Source organism: Planococcus citri, chromosome 3 (genome assembly GCF_950023065.1).
Source record: "Planococcus citri chromosome 3, ihPlaCitr1.1, whole genome shotgun sequence".
NCBI classification, from domain to species: domain Eukaryota; kingdom Metazoa; phylum Arthropoda; class Insecta; order Hemiptera; family Pseudococcidae; genus Planococcus; species Planococcus citri.
This window is the reverse complement of record NC_088679.1, coordinates 3,158,930-3,178,163: the sequence shown is the minus strand read 5'-3', so window position 1 is coordinate 3,178,163 and position 19,234 is coordinate 3,158,930. Positions and strand designations below refer to the sequence as shown.

General features: G+C 35.1%; 3 protein-coding genes across 9 annotated transcripts; 2 read left to right on the top strand and 1 right to left on the bottom strand.

Moving 5' to 3' along the window:
* Positions 1–327: 327 nt before the first annotated feature.
* Positions 328–14,491, top strand: LOC135840811 (sialin-like). 7 transcript variants are annotated; one of them, XM_065357512.1, is made up of 11 exons: positions 335–533; positions 832–1,004; positions 1,813–1,979; positions 6,538–6,743; positions 6,830–7,066; positions 7,505–7,592; positions 7,677–7,900; positions 7,978–8,130; positions 8,221–8,353; positions 13,458–13,696; positions 13,783–14,491. In XM_065357512.1, the coding sequence occupies exons 3-11, from the start codon at positions 1,934–1,936 to the stop codon at positions 13,966–13,968; spliced, it is 1,512 nt and encodes a 503-aa protein (XP_065213584.1). In that variant the 5' UTR covers positions 335–533; positions 832–1,004; positions 1,813–1,933; the 3' UTR covers positions 13,969–14,491. The 7 variants fall into 7 exon arrangements, with proteins under 7 accessions (XP_065213582.1, XP_065213584.1, XP_065213587.1 ...); XM_065357515.1 differs by lacking the exon at positions 335–533 and adding an exon at positions 2,350–2,428 and having other exon boundaries at positions 677–1,004; XM_065357513.1 differs by lacking the exon at positions 335–533 and adding an exon at positions 678–831 and having other exon boundaries at positions 916–1,004.
* On the bottom strand, positions 14,273–15,996 carry LOC135840814 (probable tRNA(His) guanylyltransferase). The gene is made up of 3 exons (XM_065357517.1): positions 15,782–15,996; positions 15,150–15,699; positions 14,273–15,078 (listed from the first exon to the last, which is right to left on the bottom strand). The coding sequence occupies exons 1-3, from the start codon at positions 15,817–15,819 to the stop codon at positions 14,737–14,739; spliced, it is 930 nt and encodes a 309-aa protein (XP_065213589.1). The 5' UTR covers positions 15,820–15,996; the 3' UTR covers positions 14,273–14,736.
* A 211-nt stretch (positions 15,997–16,207) lies between these two features.
* Positions 16,208–19,095, top strand: Art4 (arginine methyltransferase 4). The gene has a single exon (XM_065357508.1). The coding sequence runs from the start codon at positions 16,506–16,508 to the stop codon at positions 18,429–18,431; it is 1,926 nt and encodes a 641-aa protein (XP_065213580.1). The 5' UTR covers positions 16,208–16,505; the 3' UTR covers positions 18,432–19,095.
* The last annotated feature ends 139 nt before the right edge of the window (positions 19,096–19,234 follow it).

Below are 19,234 nucleotides of genomic sequence, written 5' to 3'. Positions count from 1 at the left end.
ATCAATGCAAAAATACCTACCTATTTTTCATTCAACTAATCATTACCTGCACTTTAACGTTGCTGTGGGATAAAAAATAAAACCAATTCGATAATTAAATTTAGCAATTAGTACTCGGTGTTAAAATTTTTCAAGGCTGAGTTACAATAGGCACAATATGAATAGCTGAGCAGAGCACCATAGATATTTTGATTCTTTTCAAGTCAACTTTGACGTGTTTGTATTCTGCTTGATGCGCATCATTTCATACCTACCATTCTAATGATAATTTATGTTCACAAATGATATCAGTCTTTATTTAACATCGAGCATATTTCGTAATTAGTAGGTACAGCTGTATCTGGGCTACCTTCAGCAGAGTTATCACAAAATTTACAAACACGTTACGATGATAACCGTTCATCGTTAGTACAACGACACAATTTGAATTCATTTTCCGTATAAAAGTGCAACTTGCCGGGTATTAACAATGGTTCAAAATACGAATATTTACGGTACATTTGCGAGTGAAAATTTCGTACCAAAAAATCAAGGTAATAATTCCACATATTTATCGATTTCATCAATTGTTCAATTTCAGTTTATAAGCGTTGATACCTCATGCAGTTAGCCTTACGTCATATGATGCTGCGATTCTATGTGCGCTTTACAGCTAGGTATATAGAGAGGTAGAGGTACTTCAGATGCAGCAGTATTATTGCTCACACTTCTATGCCTCCAACAGCTGTTAACATTGAGCAAGAATATTTTTGTTTAAATTGCGACGATGCATTTCCAATATCATTTCGTAAGTTGTTGCGGTCTTTTTAACGTCGTGTCACGTTTAATCAGGTCCGGCTAAATTTGAAAATTCGTCACAATTTCTGCGATCGTCATCGACCATTCTATTGATACATATTTTTCTCGGTTCATCAGTGGGAAAAAAGTTTTTGAGTTATGCGGAAAGGTGTGACAGGTGTCTCAGTTTGTGTCCAACCGATTCGGCGTCCAGAGAATTACTCGAGGTAAATTTTATATAATTGATTATAAATGTTTAAAAATACGTATGTCGTACCTATTTTCATACGTATACGTATAATGGGGATTCACGAATGGGTTTTAATCTTGTTTACATTAACGTAGGTAACACATAAAAGTGTCATAGTTATTAAATATAATAATTATATAACCTCGTCAAATACAATGCATTAAAATTATAATTAGTACCGTCGAGAAGTGTTGAATATAATGAATCGACGACACGGTACTTAATATATACGATTCGTAATCATTTTTAATCATTTACCGACGAACGATTACAAATATAACGAGATGGTAGGTAAACCATTGAAAAATTCAAATTACCTGTAAAGATAATTTTTTTATTTTTCGATTAGGTATCTCAATATTTAGATAACTCGATCCTAAAGTAAGTAAACAGTGAACAAACTCAAAGATACGCCCGCGTCGCGTCTTCATCCACCTGCACTCTGCAATACCTATATCTTTCTATAATTGTTGATTAGCAAAATTTTTCAAATCGTTTAAGAGCTACCTATACCTGTACGATTGTATAAATTACGACGTCTCGGTGGTGCTCAATAATTTATAAATAATCTGGTGCTAGTGAAAAAAAAAACCAAATCATTATCCGTTTTTATCTTTCGATATTTTAATATCTATATACCAAATTGAAGGGAGGCTTTAAGAAAATCCGACGAGGTGTTAGTTTATCTGCACACTTCAACGTGTGAGATAAGCAATGTGACAGCATTTTATAAACACAGACGTGTTTTAGAAGAGCTAGATGGTTTATTGATTACTTTGGCGCAGGTAACGAATTCGTGGAACGGAAAATCGCTCGACGAAAGGGTAATTTTGTGATCGCACTTGGTAGAGATCTCATTCGTCGCCGGATCGGTTGTTCTTCACTTCAGACGTTGCTCGTTGTGCCATGGTCGTTAAAACAAACGAATTTACAGATACTACAATGAAGAAATGTAAGTTGAATACCAATACGTAAATTATTTTTTCGTTTATTAAAAATCCAAGATTATTAATTTAAAAAAAAAAAAAAAAAAAAATGTTTAGCAATAATTTAAATTTGATATTGAAAATTCGTTAAATTTAAAACAATGTAAGTTTCTTGCTTCATCATTCAATTTTTTTTCAAACCCTTTTATTATTTTAGTATTTATTTAATATTGAATATTTTTTTTCACTGAAATTGGCGATGGGTACGTAAATCTTTGTTACCTATGAGATGAAACAATTTTTTTTAAATAGAAAATTATTAAATGTTCCTACGACCAATTCACTCATATTTAGGTAGGTATATATTGTACACCTAACATTGTGAATTTTATTTAGGTTTGCTATGTCCAAATCCTTTTGCCTTTGCTTTCCGGCGTTCGTTTCATCAGAGGGGACAGATTCGGAGAGTGAACCGGTAAAACAAACTCCCTCCTGCTTGTTGACGTACTTCAATTTATTTTTCATTCTGTTTAACTTTTCAATTCAAAACTTTAATTGCGTATTTCGTCATTCTGAGAATAACACTCTACTATGACTTCCAAATATATCGTGTGAAGTAATCTGCGAAGATATTTAGTAAATAATGATCGAATTACCAACTGTCACATTTCCATTAATTGCGTAATTAAAGTGTGAACAATCATAATAGGTATGTACCTTCCTACAAAGTGTGCAAATACCTACTCAAAGATAAGAGTTCTTACGTTGAGTATAGTTCTACTTTGATTGATAAGAATTTTTCACGAAATCCAGAAAATGTTCGCCAATTTTCAATTCATTATTGTAATGGGTAGGCAGTTCCTTTTATAGAAATGAACAAAATTTTTCTGGGGCTCGATAAATTTTTCAAAGTAGTAAATTTTCCATTTTTAAATTCGTCTTTCGCAATATATGGGTAGCTTACTCAACATATAAGAAATCAAGATGACGTGAGTCGTGAATCTAAAGGAGGGGACGAGGAATATAAAACATACAAAAGTAGATTTGTTTGCTTTTTGAACAAATTTTTTCGAAAAATGTTCGCTCTCATTAATTTTAACTACGTTTTCGATTTTATAAAATTTAAGGGGAAGGCTCAAGTCTGATCTTGTAGAATTACTAAAATATAAAGATTTGACCATTAAAATAATAAATCCCAAGATAGGTAATATTTCTGACCTTAGATCAGTAATAGTGGAATATTATGAGCTCAGTAGTTGAACAAATGGCATAAAAATGCAACGATAATCAGAATTTTAATGGGCAAATTCTATTTGAACCATCAACAGTGTATCAGTAGTTGTTTTAAATGTCTGCCCGTTATGTTTGAGTGATTTTGATAAAAACTTGCGAAATTTTTAATCGCTAGATTTGGCATTTTTGCATTATTATACCTTGAATAATAATAGTATGTTTCAAAAGTTCTAAAGAGAATTCCGGCGATGAAATATAACATTTTCAAGAAATTTTTATCTACAAAGTACTTTGAATGATTTATTTATTTTTTTCAACTTTATATGGAGCTCTAAAGGAACCGATATGTCTTGGGGGACTAGAGGAGGTTTTTCCTTGAAAAAAAAAGGAATTTTCATGAAGAATTTTCTGACGTAAGACATGGAAAAGTTTCAATAGGTATACCTACCTCAGTTGAATTTTTTTCATTTTTTTTTTACTTGGGAGAGGAGTTCTGAGTTGTTTTATTTGGTTTTAAGGAGAAAATTATTTTTTTTTAGCCGGTTTTCAATAAAAACCAAAAAATTGATCTCTATAGATAGAAATAGAATGCAAAATCCACTCGTGGAATGAAATTGCTGCACCTTTCCATTTGAGTTACCTACCAAAAATATCACGTTACTACAAAAGCACAGGTCTTTAGAACTTTTGAAACATACTGTAAGTATGCATAGATACAATTTATTCATTATTTTATCAATGGCTCATTAAAATCACGTGAATGAATAAGAAACGTTTTTGTCGGGAGGACGGGGTGAGGTCAGGAGCATGCCCCTAGATAGGTTCAGCAATTGCGATTTTTTTAATGCATAGGAAATGTTTTCGGGAATATGATTTTATTTTATAATTGCCAGTGGTCTAGAGTACATATAATCGACGTGTATTTGAAAAGTATTATCTTATATCTTTTAAATAATGGGTACGTATATTATGGTTTTAGTGATGTTCCTTTTAATTTAACATACTTAATTATTATTTCTGAAACTAAATTCATTTTACTGATTCATATTATGATGTTGAATTTACGTAGATAAATTCTACCTGGAAGAATATTAAAATATATTCCAGGTACCTCATTTTTCTCTCGTGTTCGTATGTACAATTAATGTGAATGATTCAGAAGTACCTACCTCTACAGCTACTCTTAATTTTTTGAATTCTCCTTTTTTGAAGCAGTGAAATTTGACTTTAAATCATCAACGAACAACTGATTCGAATTTCTAAACAAGGGGTTTATTTTTTTGTTTTTTAAAACTAAATTTAGGTAAGCAATGCTAGTCTGGCTGACTGTTTTATGGACTTGTGTACTTATTCTATTGATTCGTAAGTCACGTAAGTGTAAAAAAATTGATAATACCTACGTGAGCTTGGGCTGTTATTTAGGTAATCTTCACATTCAAATTTCAAGTGACCAATTTCTAAATGGAAAAATACCTCACATTCATAACTCTTGTACTGTAGATTCATGTTTATAAATACCGAGGAAAAAACAATTTCAATTCGCAATTTGTACGTACTTGTGGAAACAACCCCATGTAAACAACTTATATGTATAAGGGAACCTCGTTCGACGAAAATATGTTTTGAGCATTTTTGAACAGTCTTGACTCTTGACTCTTGAGATCAAAAGTTGGGCATTATTTATGGTTTTTCTGAAAAAGTTCAAATTCTAACATATTTTCAGCAAAAGTGCTTAAAAAACATTTTCATCGAAATATTTGAATTTCTCGCGAAATTTTAACCCATTTTGATAGGTCGCATGACACTTTTTCAAAAATCCCAAAAATCATAAATTTTGTGACTTTGTGAGTCATAATTTTTGGGATTTTTGAAAAAGTGTCATGCGACCTATCAAAATGTATTAAAATTTTGCGAGAAATTCAAATATTTCGATGAAAATGTTTTTTGAGCATTTTTAAACAATTTTGATCACGGAATTGTGTGGTATGATATTTTAGATTTTTGAAAAAAATGTCATGCGACCTATCAAAATGGGTTAAAATTTTGCAAGAAATTCAAATATTTCGAATTTTCAATAAAAATGTTTTTTGAGAATTTTTGCACAATCTTGAGTCCGAAAATTGGGCATAATTTTTGGTATTTTTGAAAAAGTGCTGATGCAACTAAACTTAGTTCCAAATTTCGAGAGAAATTCAAACATTTTTTCAACAAAAGAGCTCAAAAAACTTTTTCATCGAAATATTTGAATTTCTCGCGAAATTTTAATACATTTTGATAGGTCGCATGACACTTTTTAAAAAATCCCAAAAATCATAAATTTTGTGACTGCGCGAGTCATAATTTTTGGGTTTTTTGAAAAAGTGTCATTCGACCTATCAAAATGTATTAAAATTTCACGAGAAATTCAAATATTTCGATGAAAATGTTTTTTGAGCATTTTTAAACAATTTTGATCCCGGAATTGGGTCGTGAAATTTTGGATTTTTGAAAAAGTGCCATGCGACCTATCAAAATGGGTTAAAATTTCGCGAGAAATTCAAATATTTCGATGAAAACGTTTTTTGAGCATTTTAAAACAATTTTGATCCCAAAATGAGTGAGTATTTTTCGAGTTTCTGAAGGAGGTGTCATGTGACCTACCAAAGGGATTGCAATTTCGGCAGAAAATCAAAAACTTCAATGGAAACTCTTTCAGGTCCTTAAATTGAGTCTTGACTCTTGATTAACAGGATTTTAGAAAAAAAGCGTCACGTGACCTATGAAAAATGGGTTAAAGTTTCAGAACAAAATCAAAACTTTCTGTCAGAACTTTTTTCGAGCAGTTCTGATGAAGAATTTTTAGTCTAAGAAGGTTTGAAAAAGATCGACAATGAGCTGGACTATGAAAGGAGTGGAGAATGAACTGACAAAGATGTCAAGTAATCGATTTTTTAAAAATCATTATCTACTTGAGAAATGCTTTGAAATGTTATAATTCTGCAAAAATGCTTGAAAAACACCTCAGACCTCGTGAATAGGTAATATGTATTAAAAAAAATCCATGATACAAATACCTCACAAGTCACAAAAATACTTTGTACCTACTTGTTCGTAAATACCCACACTTGGACTCGTCTACGTCTGAAATAAGCACCTATACTTGAGCTCCGTGCAGAGGATTAATTGTAAGACATGCGACGGATCATTATAATCCCATAAACTGGCTCAAGATAAGAGGGAAAAAAAAATAAAGGTGGATGACTTCATCGCCGATAATTTAGTCCATTATAATATGTATGCGAATATGTAGGTATAGAAAAAATACAATTTGTAAATCAGAAATCTGAAACTTTCATGTCAATTTGTTTGCAGCATTTTATCTACCGGTTCGATATGTATTTGGTGTTATGGGCATGCTGGGAGTTATGGTCGCATACATGATGCGAGCATGCTTAAGCATAGCCATAACTCGGATGGTGGTTCCAATCCCTCCGAGTACAAACCAATCCATACCACCCGAAGACGTATGTCCTGGTACAGACAACATAGTCGTTGTTGACCACTCTTCCTGGAAAACTGTACGTGTTTCTGAACCAATCCAATTGTACCTACCAGCTGCTTAATTCTTATCTGAATGCGAATTACTCGTATTTTTACTTTACAGCAAGTCGGCCAATTCGAGTGGAGCGAAACAACCCAGGGTGTAATTTTATCAGCATTTTATTACGGATACATCTTAACGCACATACCGGGAGGTTTACTGGCTCAGAAATTCGGTGGAAAACATACCTTAGGATTTGGTATCCTTTCTACGGCACTATTCACTCTGCTGACGCCGATTGTAGCTTATCAAGGATCGACGGCTTTGATTATATTACGTTTTTTAGAAGGCGTTGGAGAGGTAGGATTAATCAAGTGGTACTTTGTAAATTGTCGTACGTCAAGTCTTTTAGCTCGAATCGAATTTGGAAACACTCGGTCGGGTATCTTGTGTCATTCACGTGATGAGGAACAAATCATTAATCGATTCGGCATGTCAAACTCGATGGGATCTCGTTCGAGAGATTATCTCTCGAAACGTGAAAAGAATATGGTGTTTGGTTTGCAAATGTATGCGATTTTCTCGCGTAGGTATAGATAGGTACCTATATTGTACATATTTATGGCTCTGAGTGGAAAAGAAATCCGCTATGATTATTTCCAAGGTCTTTTGAAACACGTCAAATTTTTTCGTGTTGAAATGCATCTAAAAGACTTGACGGAGATTAGACGATTGAAAATTTTCAAGAATTATGATGAAATTTCGTCTATACTTAATAAAATTGTATTTTTTTTCTAGGGTACTACTTTTCCAGCATTATGTACGATGTTGGCACAATGGGCTCCGCCCAATGAAAGGAGTACTTTGTCTACAGCTGCCTTTACAGGTATTTATACAATCCTGAAATGTTCAGTGACCTGAAGATGAACAGAATTGGTATTTACGTTTATTTATGCCATTTCCATTACAGGAGTACAAATAGGAACAGTGTTGGCCAATTTGCTCGGTGGTGTGATTCTCGAATACATGCCTACTGGTTGGGAAGCGGTATTTTATATTTTTGGAACCGTCAGCGTTATTTGGTTCTTGTTCTGGACTGTATTATGTTACAACGACCCGAATAGTCATCCCTTTATTACCGAAAGAGAAAAGCTATTCTTGAAAGAGACTATTGGGCAAACTGAAAGGAATAAGGTAGAAACCTTCTTCGTGTTTCTTTCGCAAGGAAATACATCATTTTGATTCATCGATGAAATTTTCCGCATTTGTAGGATTTAGGACCAATGCCTTGGAAAGCAATTTTAACTTCGGCTCCTGTTTGGGCTCTGGTAATCGGCGAAGTTGGACACGATTGGGCTTTATACACGATGGTTTCAGATTTGCCAAAATATATGAGCGATGTTATGAAATTTAATCCAGCTGCGGTGAGTTTCTTCATTCATCGAGTTGAACAGTAGATTTAAAATAGGCACGTTTTAATTTTACTAATATTTTGTCAATTTTTTCTTTAACAGAACGGTATTTTATCTGCTCTACCATATTTTGCCACCTGGATCGCGTCTTTATCATCGAGTGCTCTTGCGGATTACATATTGAAAAGGAATTACGCTTCGACTACATTCATCCGTAAACTGTTTGCTACGATAGGTACGAATTTTGTGCATTTTTATAACTATACAGTATACCTACTTAAACTCAATCGTCGAAAGATTCAAAGAGACTTTTAGTCATCGTAGCCTCTGCCCCACGAAATGGATTAACAAATATTCAGAACCAAAACTACCTACCCATGATCTGCTTGTACTTACCTATTCGTCTGGTGTTGACCATGAAATGATCTTGAAAAGTATTTAGCACATCAGTGAAATTTTTCACACTTTTTTAAACTTTTGATGGCCTTCTTGATGACAAAATTTGTTTTAAAACACCTAACAAAATTATTTCAAAAACTAGGTAGGTGTTATAGATAGGTACCCTATCATAGAACTATCTACTTCGTTTCGGTTCCAACTTATCCATTCCACTCGTGTCAGTGCGGTGTGCACCGAATACTGTGCATAGGTAGAGAGAAGGAGAGAGGTATCTATGTAATTCACACAAAGAAAAGTACAATTGATTATATTTAATTCATATTTTATCAATCTTACTACTTTCAAAAATTTATGTAAGTAAACGAACGCAGGCGCACTCACACACACGAATGTCTTGTCCAAATTAACATTATCTTAATTGTTACAACGCGATAAAGTTGCACACGAAAAAAACGTCGAAGTATTATAAATTTCATATCCATTTGAAGCATAATGACGAACTAGTACGTTCCTCCCGTCTTATCGCCTCCTCACTTCGTTTGAATGGTTCCCCCTCCGCCCTTCAAGGCTTAGAGGTTTTTTTTCTTTACCCAAAATTGATTTTTTTCTGTGTAAATAGGTACTTGGGTCTAATTGATTCAATGCTGATTTTTTTATTTGCCAAAAATTATAAAAGTTCAAGGTTGAGCTTTTTTTTTTGAAAGCTTGTAATTTTCAAAAATTCGCCAAATTTCGAAGCTGTAATTCAAACATTAGAAAAAATATCAAAAATCATGCGATTTTGTGATATTTACAACTACGAACTTTTCGTGATGGGATTCTCAAAATCTCAGAGCTGACTGAGGTGAAGGAAGGTATAAAGCCCCAAAATTTTCGTCAAAATGTGAAAAAACGTTAAATATGGTGTAATAATATCGTTACTACAAACATTTTCGAGAGCGCTGAATTCGAATAAACTCATTTTTCTGATTTAACCCCTCCAGCACCTCTATTTTCTTCCCTTTCTGCAAAAAAAATACTATAAAAAGTGAAAAAATTAATTTAGCATAATTACCTATTGGTTTTTTTGCGGCTCTAAATACGAATATCAACTTATTTTTAGCCAAATTTTTGTAAAAAATGATGGCTATTGCGGTTGGCCCAACTTTGCATAAAAAGGTCGGGGGTGAAAAATTTTGATAGTTCTCCACGTGTTGAGCTCAAACTAGACGATTTCCGGTGTGTTAGTTTTTATATATATATAAGTTTCAGCACTTCTCAGCTTGATGGCGATTTTCACATTTTATGACCTGGAACCTGTTCTAATTGATCAAATAAGGTCAAACTTGGGAAATGAGGTTCTTTTGGGAGCTAGAGTTGACCCCTGCAGCGGGGAGGGTCAAAGTTGAAAATTAGAGAAAAGTCATTTTTTTAGAGGAGCATAACATGGCCCCAAATGGACAAAAAAGGTTCAAAATGATACCATTGGTTAATACCTTCATTGTGATCAACATATCCAAATTTCAGCTTTCTAGGTCATCCCCACCCTGTTTAAGGTGAGAAAAACCACATTTGACCCCAATTTTTGACTCCCTCACCCCTGAAATTCATCTAGAAGGTCCAAATTTTCAGCATACTATGGGAGGATGCCCCATGAGTGATTAGTGCAGGTTTCAACCTTCCAACCCTACTTGACCTCTCTCCAGGGTCAAAAGAGTGGATTTTCGGTCTATTTTACGTGTTTTTCAATTTTTCAGATAGCCTACAGCCCCTCCAAATTGACCTAGAGGGTCCAAATTCTCACAGTACAATGGAAGGATGTACCCGAAGTGCCTTTTGCAAGTTTCAACCTTATTCCAACCCTATTTTTACAGAAAGGTTATTTTTTTGGAGGGGCATAATATGACCCCACATGGATGAAAATAGTCCAAAATCATACCATTGGTCAATACTTCCATTTTGATCATCATATCCAAATTTCAGCTTCATCCTAGGTCATCTCCACCTCGATTAAGGTAAAAAAAAACCACATTTGACCCCAATTTTTGACCCCCTCACCCCTGAAATTCATCTAGAAGGTCCAAATTTTCAGCATACAATGGAAGGGTGCCTCATGAGAGATTATTGCAGGTTTCAACCTTCCAACCCTGTTTGACCCCTCTGCAGGGTCAAAAAGTGGACTTTTCGGCTATTTTATGTTTTTTGACGTTTAGGAAAGCCTACAGCCCCTCCAAACTCACCTAAAGGATTCAAATTTTCACAGTACAATGGGCGGATGTACCCGAAGTGCCTTTTGCCTGTTTCAACCTTCCAACCCTATTTGACCCATTTCAGGGTCAAAACAGATTTGTTACCATATTTTTTGAATGAGGAAGAAAAGAGTTGGTTGAAGCCCGAGGGGGGGGGGTGCAGGGGGGACAAAGTCCTCTCAAAAATACAAGCGAAGCACAGGAGCGAAGCGAGGGTGTGAGTAGTTCAAGAGCCTTCAATGTTTCTGGCACAAAAATTTGGCTTTTACGTAGCGGCAGACTGCTACGACTTTTTTCGATGGGATTCTTCAAACTCCCACGTTGACTTCTCAAAAATTTCTGAAAATTGAAGAAATTGTGTGACAAATCGCATAATTATTAGCTGATTTTAATTGGGAAATTATGTGAGCCAATAATGAGGGTGTCAAAAGGGCTCCGAATCAAAAAATCCAGCTGATATTCGCGTGTTTAGCTCTCCCAAAAACCTAATAATTTATATGTCACATAACTTTTTAATTTTTAGAAAATTTGAGGCACCAGTTAGAGGAGTAAAATCAAAAAAAAGAGTTGATTTTCGTATTCAGCGCTCCCAAAAACTTGATAATCCATATGCCACACGATTTTTTCAATTTTCAAGATGGCGGGGGGGGGGTGGATGAGGTCGTTGGAGGGGTCAAATCGATAAGTGAGTCAATTTTCTTACTCAGTGCATTCGAAAACTACCTACGCTTTGATTGACATTTTTTCTACATTTTTATCAACATTTCAGACCTCTGAAACCCCCCCCCCCACCCCGTGGGTTTGCGAATCTCATCACAAAAAGTTCATGGTTGTAAATATCATAAAAATACGTGCTTCCTGAATCTTTTCCAAAGCTTTTAAATTCTAGTCTAGAAATTTTGCAAAATCGAGCTTTTAAAAAAGTTCAACTTCGAATTTTTGAACATTTTGGCAAATGTTTTTGAAACTATTTTTTCGAATTTGAAACTGTCTCAGGCAATTAATTAAATTTCAAAGTTGGCCGTAGAAAAATTTCAAAATTGCTGCAAAAAAAACTTATCTGACTCCAAAAGGGACGAAGGTCAATGACCACAAAATTTAAACAAAATCGTGGCAACTGAACCCAAAACCGAGCTGATTTGATATATCGAGTTGGTAACTCTCTCTTCTCCACTTCTCCCTCTTCCTGAGAATTTGTGCTCGACTGCTCGTATAGGTTCGTATGAGAATTTTGAGAACGAATTTCGTTGAAATGACCAAGATTGAAGTGGTCTCATTGATCTTAATGTTTGTAAAGCCAACAATAAGGAAAAAATAAATAGTAAAATTGTTTTTAAAAATATCAAACATGCGAGGTGTTCTGAAGCCTTCGGTGGATTTTCGGTTTCTCCAGTTTTCAAAAAAATGCCACGAATGGGATCTATAATGAAAATTCAGTACTTCTTATAGATGCTCGATGCTGATTTAAGCTGTTTTTGTGACTCTTTCGATAAATTTTGGCACATCCCAATATTTGACAAACATTTTTTTAAATAGGTACACCAAAAAAAAGGTTCAAATCCAAAATCTTCAGCCGCAATTATTTTTGAAAAAAAATCCGAGTTGGTTCGTACTCTTTTTTTAACTTGCCGAGTCGTAAATCCTAATTCATAGAAGCTAAATTTCATTTCGACCTCATTTATTGCATTTTTTTTTTTTTTCTAAAACTGGAGAATCTGGAAATTCCACTAGAATGCTCCAGAACCAGAACGACTCGAAACCGTACCATCATAAATCAACTTGTGAGGTTAAAAAAAAGGTATAAACTAAATTTCAAATCTACCTTAATTCGAACAAATTTTCATTTCTTTTCATGAGAAATATTCAAATTTGAAACGTCAAAAATTCGTCTATAAAATTGAAAAATGAATTCCAGTTAAGTAGCTGAAATTTACGTTAGAGGTGTATTTGGGATCATTTATCGATTTTTCTTTGCCCCGTTTAATAATCTTCATATAGGGATACCTTCTTTGCCAGACAAAGAACTGTACATTTTCGAACGAAAAAATCATAAAAAACCAAAAAAAAAAAACTGATCTAATTCAATTACATACATTAGGTAATTAAAGGTGTGGTAAGTGGTCATATAGCACATAGCATCATTCGAAATTCATCTACCTACATTGAAGATTTTTCTATATATAAAAACTCATCATTAGGTAATTAAATTGCTGATGAGAAAAAGTAAACATTTTCACCAGAAAAAAACGTTAGGCGACGTCAGTCAGTTTGTCTGAAATTGACATATGTAGCAAGCAAACATCATGATTCCCGCGTGATATACCACTGATTTCATTTTTTTTTTATTTACCTACCTACACGATCGATGAGATATTTTTTTGGACTATAGGTAAGGTTTATGGTTGTTATAATTTTCTGGTCGATTATTATAATTCAAAACTCGACAATTTTAATTACCTAATTTCATCTCATCACGACGACGAACTAGAGAATAGGTAGGAATAGTTCGACGATGGGTACAGTCCTTCTTATTACAAGACAATTAATAATATCACCTTCGCACTTGAAAAAACAACATGTCGCAGATGTTTCGTAACACGAAAAAAAAACTCCGAAAAAATCCTTATCTAGAGACGATAAAATAATAAATAAAATCACGTGAAATACATATTACCACAAGTCATTAATAATTTATTGATCATCGTGTTACAGGTTCTGTGGGGCCAGCGATTGGTGTAATATGTGCTTCTTATGTGGGCTGCGATCGAGTCGCTGCTACTGTATTTTTCACCATTGGAATGGCTCTGATGGGCACTTGCTATTGTAGTTTAAGAGTGAACGCGTTAGATCTCAGTCCAAATTATTCCGGTACAATAATGGCATTTGTAAATGGAGCAGGATGCATATCAGGAATGCTTACACCGTATTTCACAGGATTATTAACCCCGAATGTAAGTTTGGGAAAATCAGAAATATACCTATTTGTTTGTATAAATCTTCATCTTCGTTTCTAAAAATATTAATTTACAACTTTCAGAGAACCGTTAAAGAATGGAGAGTGGTGTTTTGGATCATGGTAGTCATACTCATCTCTACCAACATAGTTTACGTAATGTTTGGATCTGGTGACCAGCAAGATTGGAATGAACCAAAAATACAAGAAACACCCAAATCTAGCCAATCGAAAAACAACACTGAAAAAGAAGGAGTAACCAAAGTGTAACATTTCTATATGGAATTCTCGAGCGAATTTGAAAAAATTCCATCAATAAGGAATGTAGTTCCTCTTCAGTAATTTATGTGATATTTTTGAAGGATCGAATATGTTTGAATGTTTTTCAATTTTTCGTATTTTGTATGGATTATTATTTTTTTATTATTTCACGTGATTTTTTTGTATCAGTAGTTGTATACCTACCTCATCTTTATTGCAATGTAATATCATTTCGAATTAGTATTTTATTAGTGTGAGTAAAGAGACGAGACATTAGCAAAGTTGTCGATTTGAAAAAAAAAATTGCACCGAGTTGACAAAAAATAATTTTATTTTTATAATTTTAGAAATATTGTCCGTGTAGTAGTTGAATGTTTAGTATTAACATCGAAGGAATGTTTTCTGTAAACTGTATTTTTTTTTTACATTTTGATAATTCATCGTAAATAACGAAATTCGAACGGATCGAAGAACCGTAAACTTCCTGCGACTAACATTTATACTGATTGGAAAATACACGCCTTGCACGTTACGGATGTTTTGTATTTCAATATGTACTTGATTTTCATATTGAAGAATTCGATGCAGATGTCGATCATATTTTTCTTATAATGATGATTTTTAATTCAAAAATAATCGCTGCAACTTTTTTTGTTGAAAAATCCATATTCGTTAGAAGAGTTGCAAATTCTGACTCAATCTGGTTTCATTTTGAGGTAAAAACGTTACGGATATCACGCGACCAAACTTTGGAACTTTTATTCAGATCCACTTCTTTCAACATTTTACAGTTTCGCTGGATTTATGGGTTTCTTCGGAAACAACGTTACTATCACCAACGACGTAATGTTTCATTCCTTCCGGAATGGTGTAAACTTGCGGTTGTTGTAAGCTTAAAATTTCTGGATTATCTTTCCAAAACTTGTTTCCAATAATATCACAGTTGAGGAGTAAAATATTTTCTTGTAATTTATCGCTATCGGGTCTTCGAGTGAATTTTCTTATCAGAGTAGTTCCTTTACGAAACAGCTGCGGTTCGTTATTGTAATTAATACCGTAGTCTTTAAACAGGATATCGTTCTTGTCACTAGACACCGTACCGCTTAATATTTCTTGAGCCTGAAAACACATCGAAAATTAATACCAAAAAATGAAAAACGATGAAAAAAATGCACAGTAGGACATCTCACTTTACGCTTATCGTGATTTCCTTTCAAAACCAGCGCCCAAAATACAGTATTGTACAAATTATTTATATGAACGTCCGCTTGTCTCCAGCTCAAATAATCTTTCAAATTTACATCATCCGGGTAAACAACGACACGACCGTCGAATCCGGGCGGATACAGTAATTTCGTATTATGGGCGAAGAAATCGTCCCAATAATACACGTAAGCTGTGGTAAATAAACTATTCACAATACTGGTAAGAGAATGGACATCTCTGTCGAACAATTCTGTATCTTTCTTGAAAACAAAACTGTATTCGTCGCTTTGACCAAAAGCTAAACTTATATCTTTTATTTCCTCCATAACTTTGGCGGCTGCTCTGTTCATCAATTCCAAGGCTCTTCTGTCGTTGGGTTTTTCGAAATTGTGCAATTCTGTAAAACGAGTGAAACTTCGGCCGTCTAGACGAACCACGATCCACGAATTGGGTAAACAAGAATCTCTTTTGCGACATTTCTTCAAGTAGTCGACGGTTTTCGGAGCTTCGCACATCGTTCGTCGTGAAGTATACCTGCGAGTGATCAAAATATGAATTTACTGGTTGGAAATGGGAAAAATAGTTAGTGGAAATCTGCGAAGAAAGTTTTGCTTACCAAAGTTGAGGGTAAATACGATGAAGAGGTGGATGCATAAATACCGAACTTTTGTTGACTAGACGAACGGTTCAATTATTGAGACAAAAACATTACTGGAGCGATGAAAACGAGCTTTATAACATTTTATTAGCAATTTTCTGTAATTTTTCTCAAAATATTCAAAAATTTAAATTTGATAACGACTTCAAATAAAAACAAAAGAAACACAAACACGTGAATAACGCGAATGAACGATTCGCTCGAATCGTTCGATTTCGCTTATTAAAAAAAAGAACGATATAAACTACCTCGAATGATTCGAAAAAGACCGATTCTTGAACGTTTTACACGAGTTTCTTTTTTTTCCCGCTTGGAGCGCTACTGAAGTTACGATTTTTCTTCTAGTTTTTCAAGAATGGGTACCTTTTTTTGTGCGTTTGGACTCATGTGGAAGCACAAAGTAATTGAACGGTGTTTTGTTATTTTTTTTTTATTTTTAGTGATTTACACTTAAAAAACACATTTAATTATCGTTAATTCGGCTCGATCTTGTAAAATATTCGTTAAAAATCCGTAAGTGATCAATCGCACCAGTAGCTGCCGTCGAAGACCCCTTGTGATATTGAGAAGCGATGGAATGCTGACCGTTATGCTGGATTGATTTGTGTGTTAATGCCGTTGTACGAAACAAGTATAATAATTGATAATATTACTATCTAGATCGCCGCTTCGGAACCTCAGAATGCGTCAAGTATTCCAGCTGAACGAATTCCAATCGATAGATTCGAACGGGACGGTAACGCACGAGTATAAACAACCATGTATAATACTGGAAATGAACGCGAACGGTTTGCATTTTTGCATCAAACAAGACGTAAACGACACGCCAGAAATTCGTAAAGTATTCAGTTACTCGCTGTCGCAACTCGTGTCTTCCTGCCGAATCGGTAACAAAGGGTTTGTTTTCAATTTCCCCGATAACACTTGTTACCTTGTGTATTTCCAAGTGGCTAAAGATTCGCAATATTTTAATAATATCGTACAGAAGGCCAAAGATAACGCGTCCAAGTTCAAATCGAAATTCTCCAACAGAACGGAAGAGTCGTCGGCTACGCAATATTTTCAATTCTACGGATATTTATCGCAACAACAGAACATGTTACAAGATTACATTCGAACGAGTACGTACGAAAAGGCCGTTTTGTATAACACCAAAGACTTCCAAGATAAGGTAATCCTAGACGTGGGTGCCGGTTCTGGTATTCTGTCGTTTTTCTCCGCCCAAGCCGGAGCGGCCAGAGTGTACGCTGTGGAAGCGAGCTCGATGGCCGAACACGCCGAAACGCTGGTCGGTTTCAATTATTTGAACGATAAGATAATCGTCGTGGCTGGTAAAGTGGAAGAAATCGAGCTACCCGAGCAAGTAGATGTGATTATTAGCGAACCGATGGGTTACATGTTGTACAACGAACGTATGCTAGAAACGTATTTGCACGCTAAGAAATGGTTGAAACGAGATGGTAAAATGTTTCCGACGCTGGGAGACCTGCATGTGGCGCCTTTCACCGACGAAGCTCTATTCATGGAACAAACGACGAAAGCTAGTTTTTGGTTACAAACGCATTTTCATAATATCGACTTGACTCCGTTACACGACGCCGCCATAGCCGAGTATTTCAGACAACCTATTGTAGATACATTCGATATAAGAATCTGTACAGCGAAGTCGGTCCGTCATACGGTTAATTTTCTCGACGCCGACGAAAACGATCTGCATAAAATCGAAATCCCGCTGGAGTTCACCGTCTTACAATCAGCCACCGTACACGGTTTAGCATTCTGGTTCGATGTGGCGTTTATCGGAAGTACGCAAACGGTATGGCTATCGACAGCGCCCACAGAACCGCTCACACATTGGTATCAAGTGAGATGCCTTCTGAATACGCCTATATTTACAAAAGTCGATCAAAAGCTGGTCGGCAAAGTGACCTTGGAAGCGAACCCGCGCCAAAGCTACGACGTAACTATAGATTTAATGATAGAAGGCTTCCCCGATACCAGATCGACTAATTGTTTAGATTTAAAAAATCCGTACTTCCGATACACCGGCCAAGCAACGGCGCCGCCTCCCGGTATGAATACAGTATCTCCCAGCGAAGCGTACTGGAGTCAGTTGGACGCTCAAGTGAGACAGATCTCAGATATGAATACTCAGCCGGCAGCTACTTTCGATATAAGTCAATGGCCAACGAACGGAGTGGCCGGAGGTCAAATGCAGATAACCAACGCGTTAAATAACACCGTCAGCATGGTAAACGGTATATCGTTGAACGGCTACAGCGACGTAATCGAGGTACAGCAACCGCAGTGCGCGTCCAATATCGTTCCTACACCGGTCACTCTTCAACAATCGAATCAGACCACATCGCAAGTGGTAACCGGTCAAAAATCTAGACAGAGAGCTGGTCCCATCACCGTTCCTACGTCTACCTGCGCCGCTCAGTTAATAGGAGGAGGAGTGACTCCCAGTGTATTCACAAATCAAACATCTCAACAACCTATTATGATCACCGATACTCCAGCAGCGAATTTCACACCAGCAAGTACCAACGACGTTGTCGCAGATTACGTCGTACAATCCAACGAAATGATCACACCAAACGAGTAATTTTTATGCGGCCCTGGTTTTTTTTTCTTGTATACCTTAATCAAACATTCCACATGTATTTGCAATACATAAAACGCTTAGTACCCTTTTTTTTCTTCTTTTTTAAATGAACAAACATATTTGGTAGCTAGTCAGAATGAATTCAGCCCCAGATCATTTTTTCTTTATCTACATGTGATACGAGTTATGTATTTTTGTTTCCTTAATGAAAACATCTTGTAACACCGAACCGCGCAAGAATCCAGCACGAGGAAGCAATCCTATTTATAAATGAAATTTCCAACTGCTTTAATTTATTTTTATACGTTTTAAATTATTATTCTCTGCCCCCTCCCTCCCCCCCCCAACCCACTAATTTAATAGTGTTACAATTTTATATTATACCTTGTTTTTAACTGATGAAAAAGTTCGAGAAATGTGTCCAATGTAATATATTACGTAATTTTTATCATTTTTACCTACGAACAGTGAACGCTTATTGTACAATTTTCGGTCGACTCGATTCGACTTAGATGCTTATGATTTTGTAATTATTTTCCCTCCTTCTTCAATTCTTCTTATATTTTTGTCTTCGACAAATTTTTATTTGACGATAATTTGTGAAATATTATTCATAGTGATTACAAAGTAATTTCAAAAAACTTAATAAAATGTTCAATACTAACTCGTTTCCTTTTTGATTTAATCTTCGTTCGTGAAAGCATTATTGATAATGTGCTTCTGTAATCGAGTACTCAATATCCAGAGATATTATACAGTAGAAAAATGAATTCGTACTGGCTTTTTTTCATTCAATATCAGAC

Excerpts from the sequence above, each read along its gene's own strand:
- LOC135840811 (XM_065357510.1), top strand. The coding sequence starts at position 470 with ATGGTTCAAAATACGAATATTTACGGTACATTTGCGAGTGAAAATTTC. Across the intron at positions 7,901-7,977 it reads GGCAAACTGAAAGGAATAAG|GATTTAGGACCAATGCCTTG; the intron begins GTAGAAACCTTC and ends CCGCATTTGTAG. Across the intron at positions 8,131-8,220 it reads TGAAATTTAATCCAGCTGCG|AACGGTATTTTATCTGCTCT; the intron begins GTGAGTTTCTTC and ends TTTCTTTAACAG.
- LOC135840814 (XM_065357517.1), bottom strand. The coding sequence starts at position 15,819 with ATGCATCCACCTCTTCATCGTATTTACCCTCAACTTTG. Across the intron at positions 15,700-15,781 it reads CGTATTTACCCTCAACTTTG|GTATACTTCACGACGAACGA; the intron begins GTAAGCAAAACT and ends GATCACTCGCAG. Across the intron at positions 15,079-15,149 it reads GAAATCACGATAAGCGTAAA|GCTCAAGAAATATTAAGCGG; the intron begins GTGAGATGTCCT and ends ATGTGTTTTCAG.
- Art4 (XM_065357508.1), top strand. The coding sequence starts at position 16,506 with ATGCGTCAAGTATTCCAGCTGAACGAATTCCAATCGATAGATTCGAAC.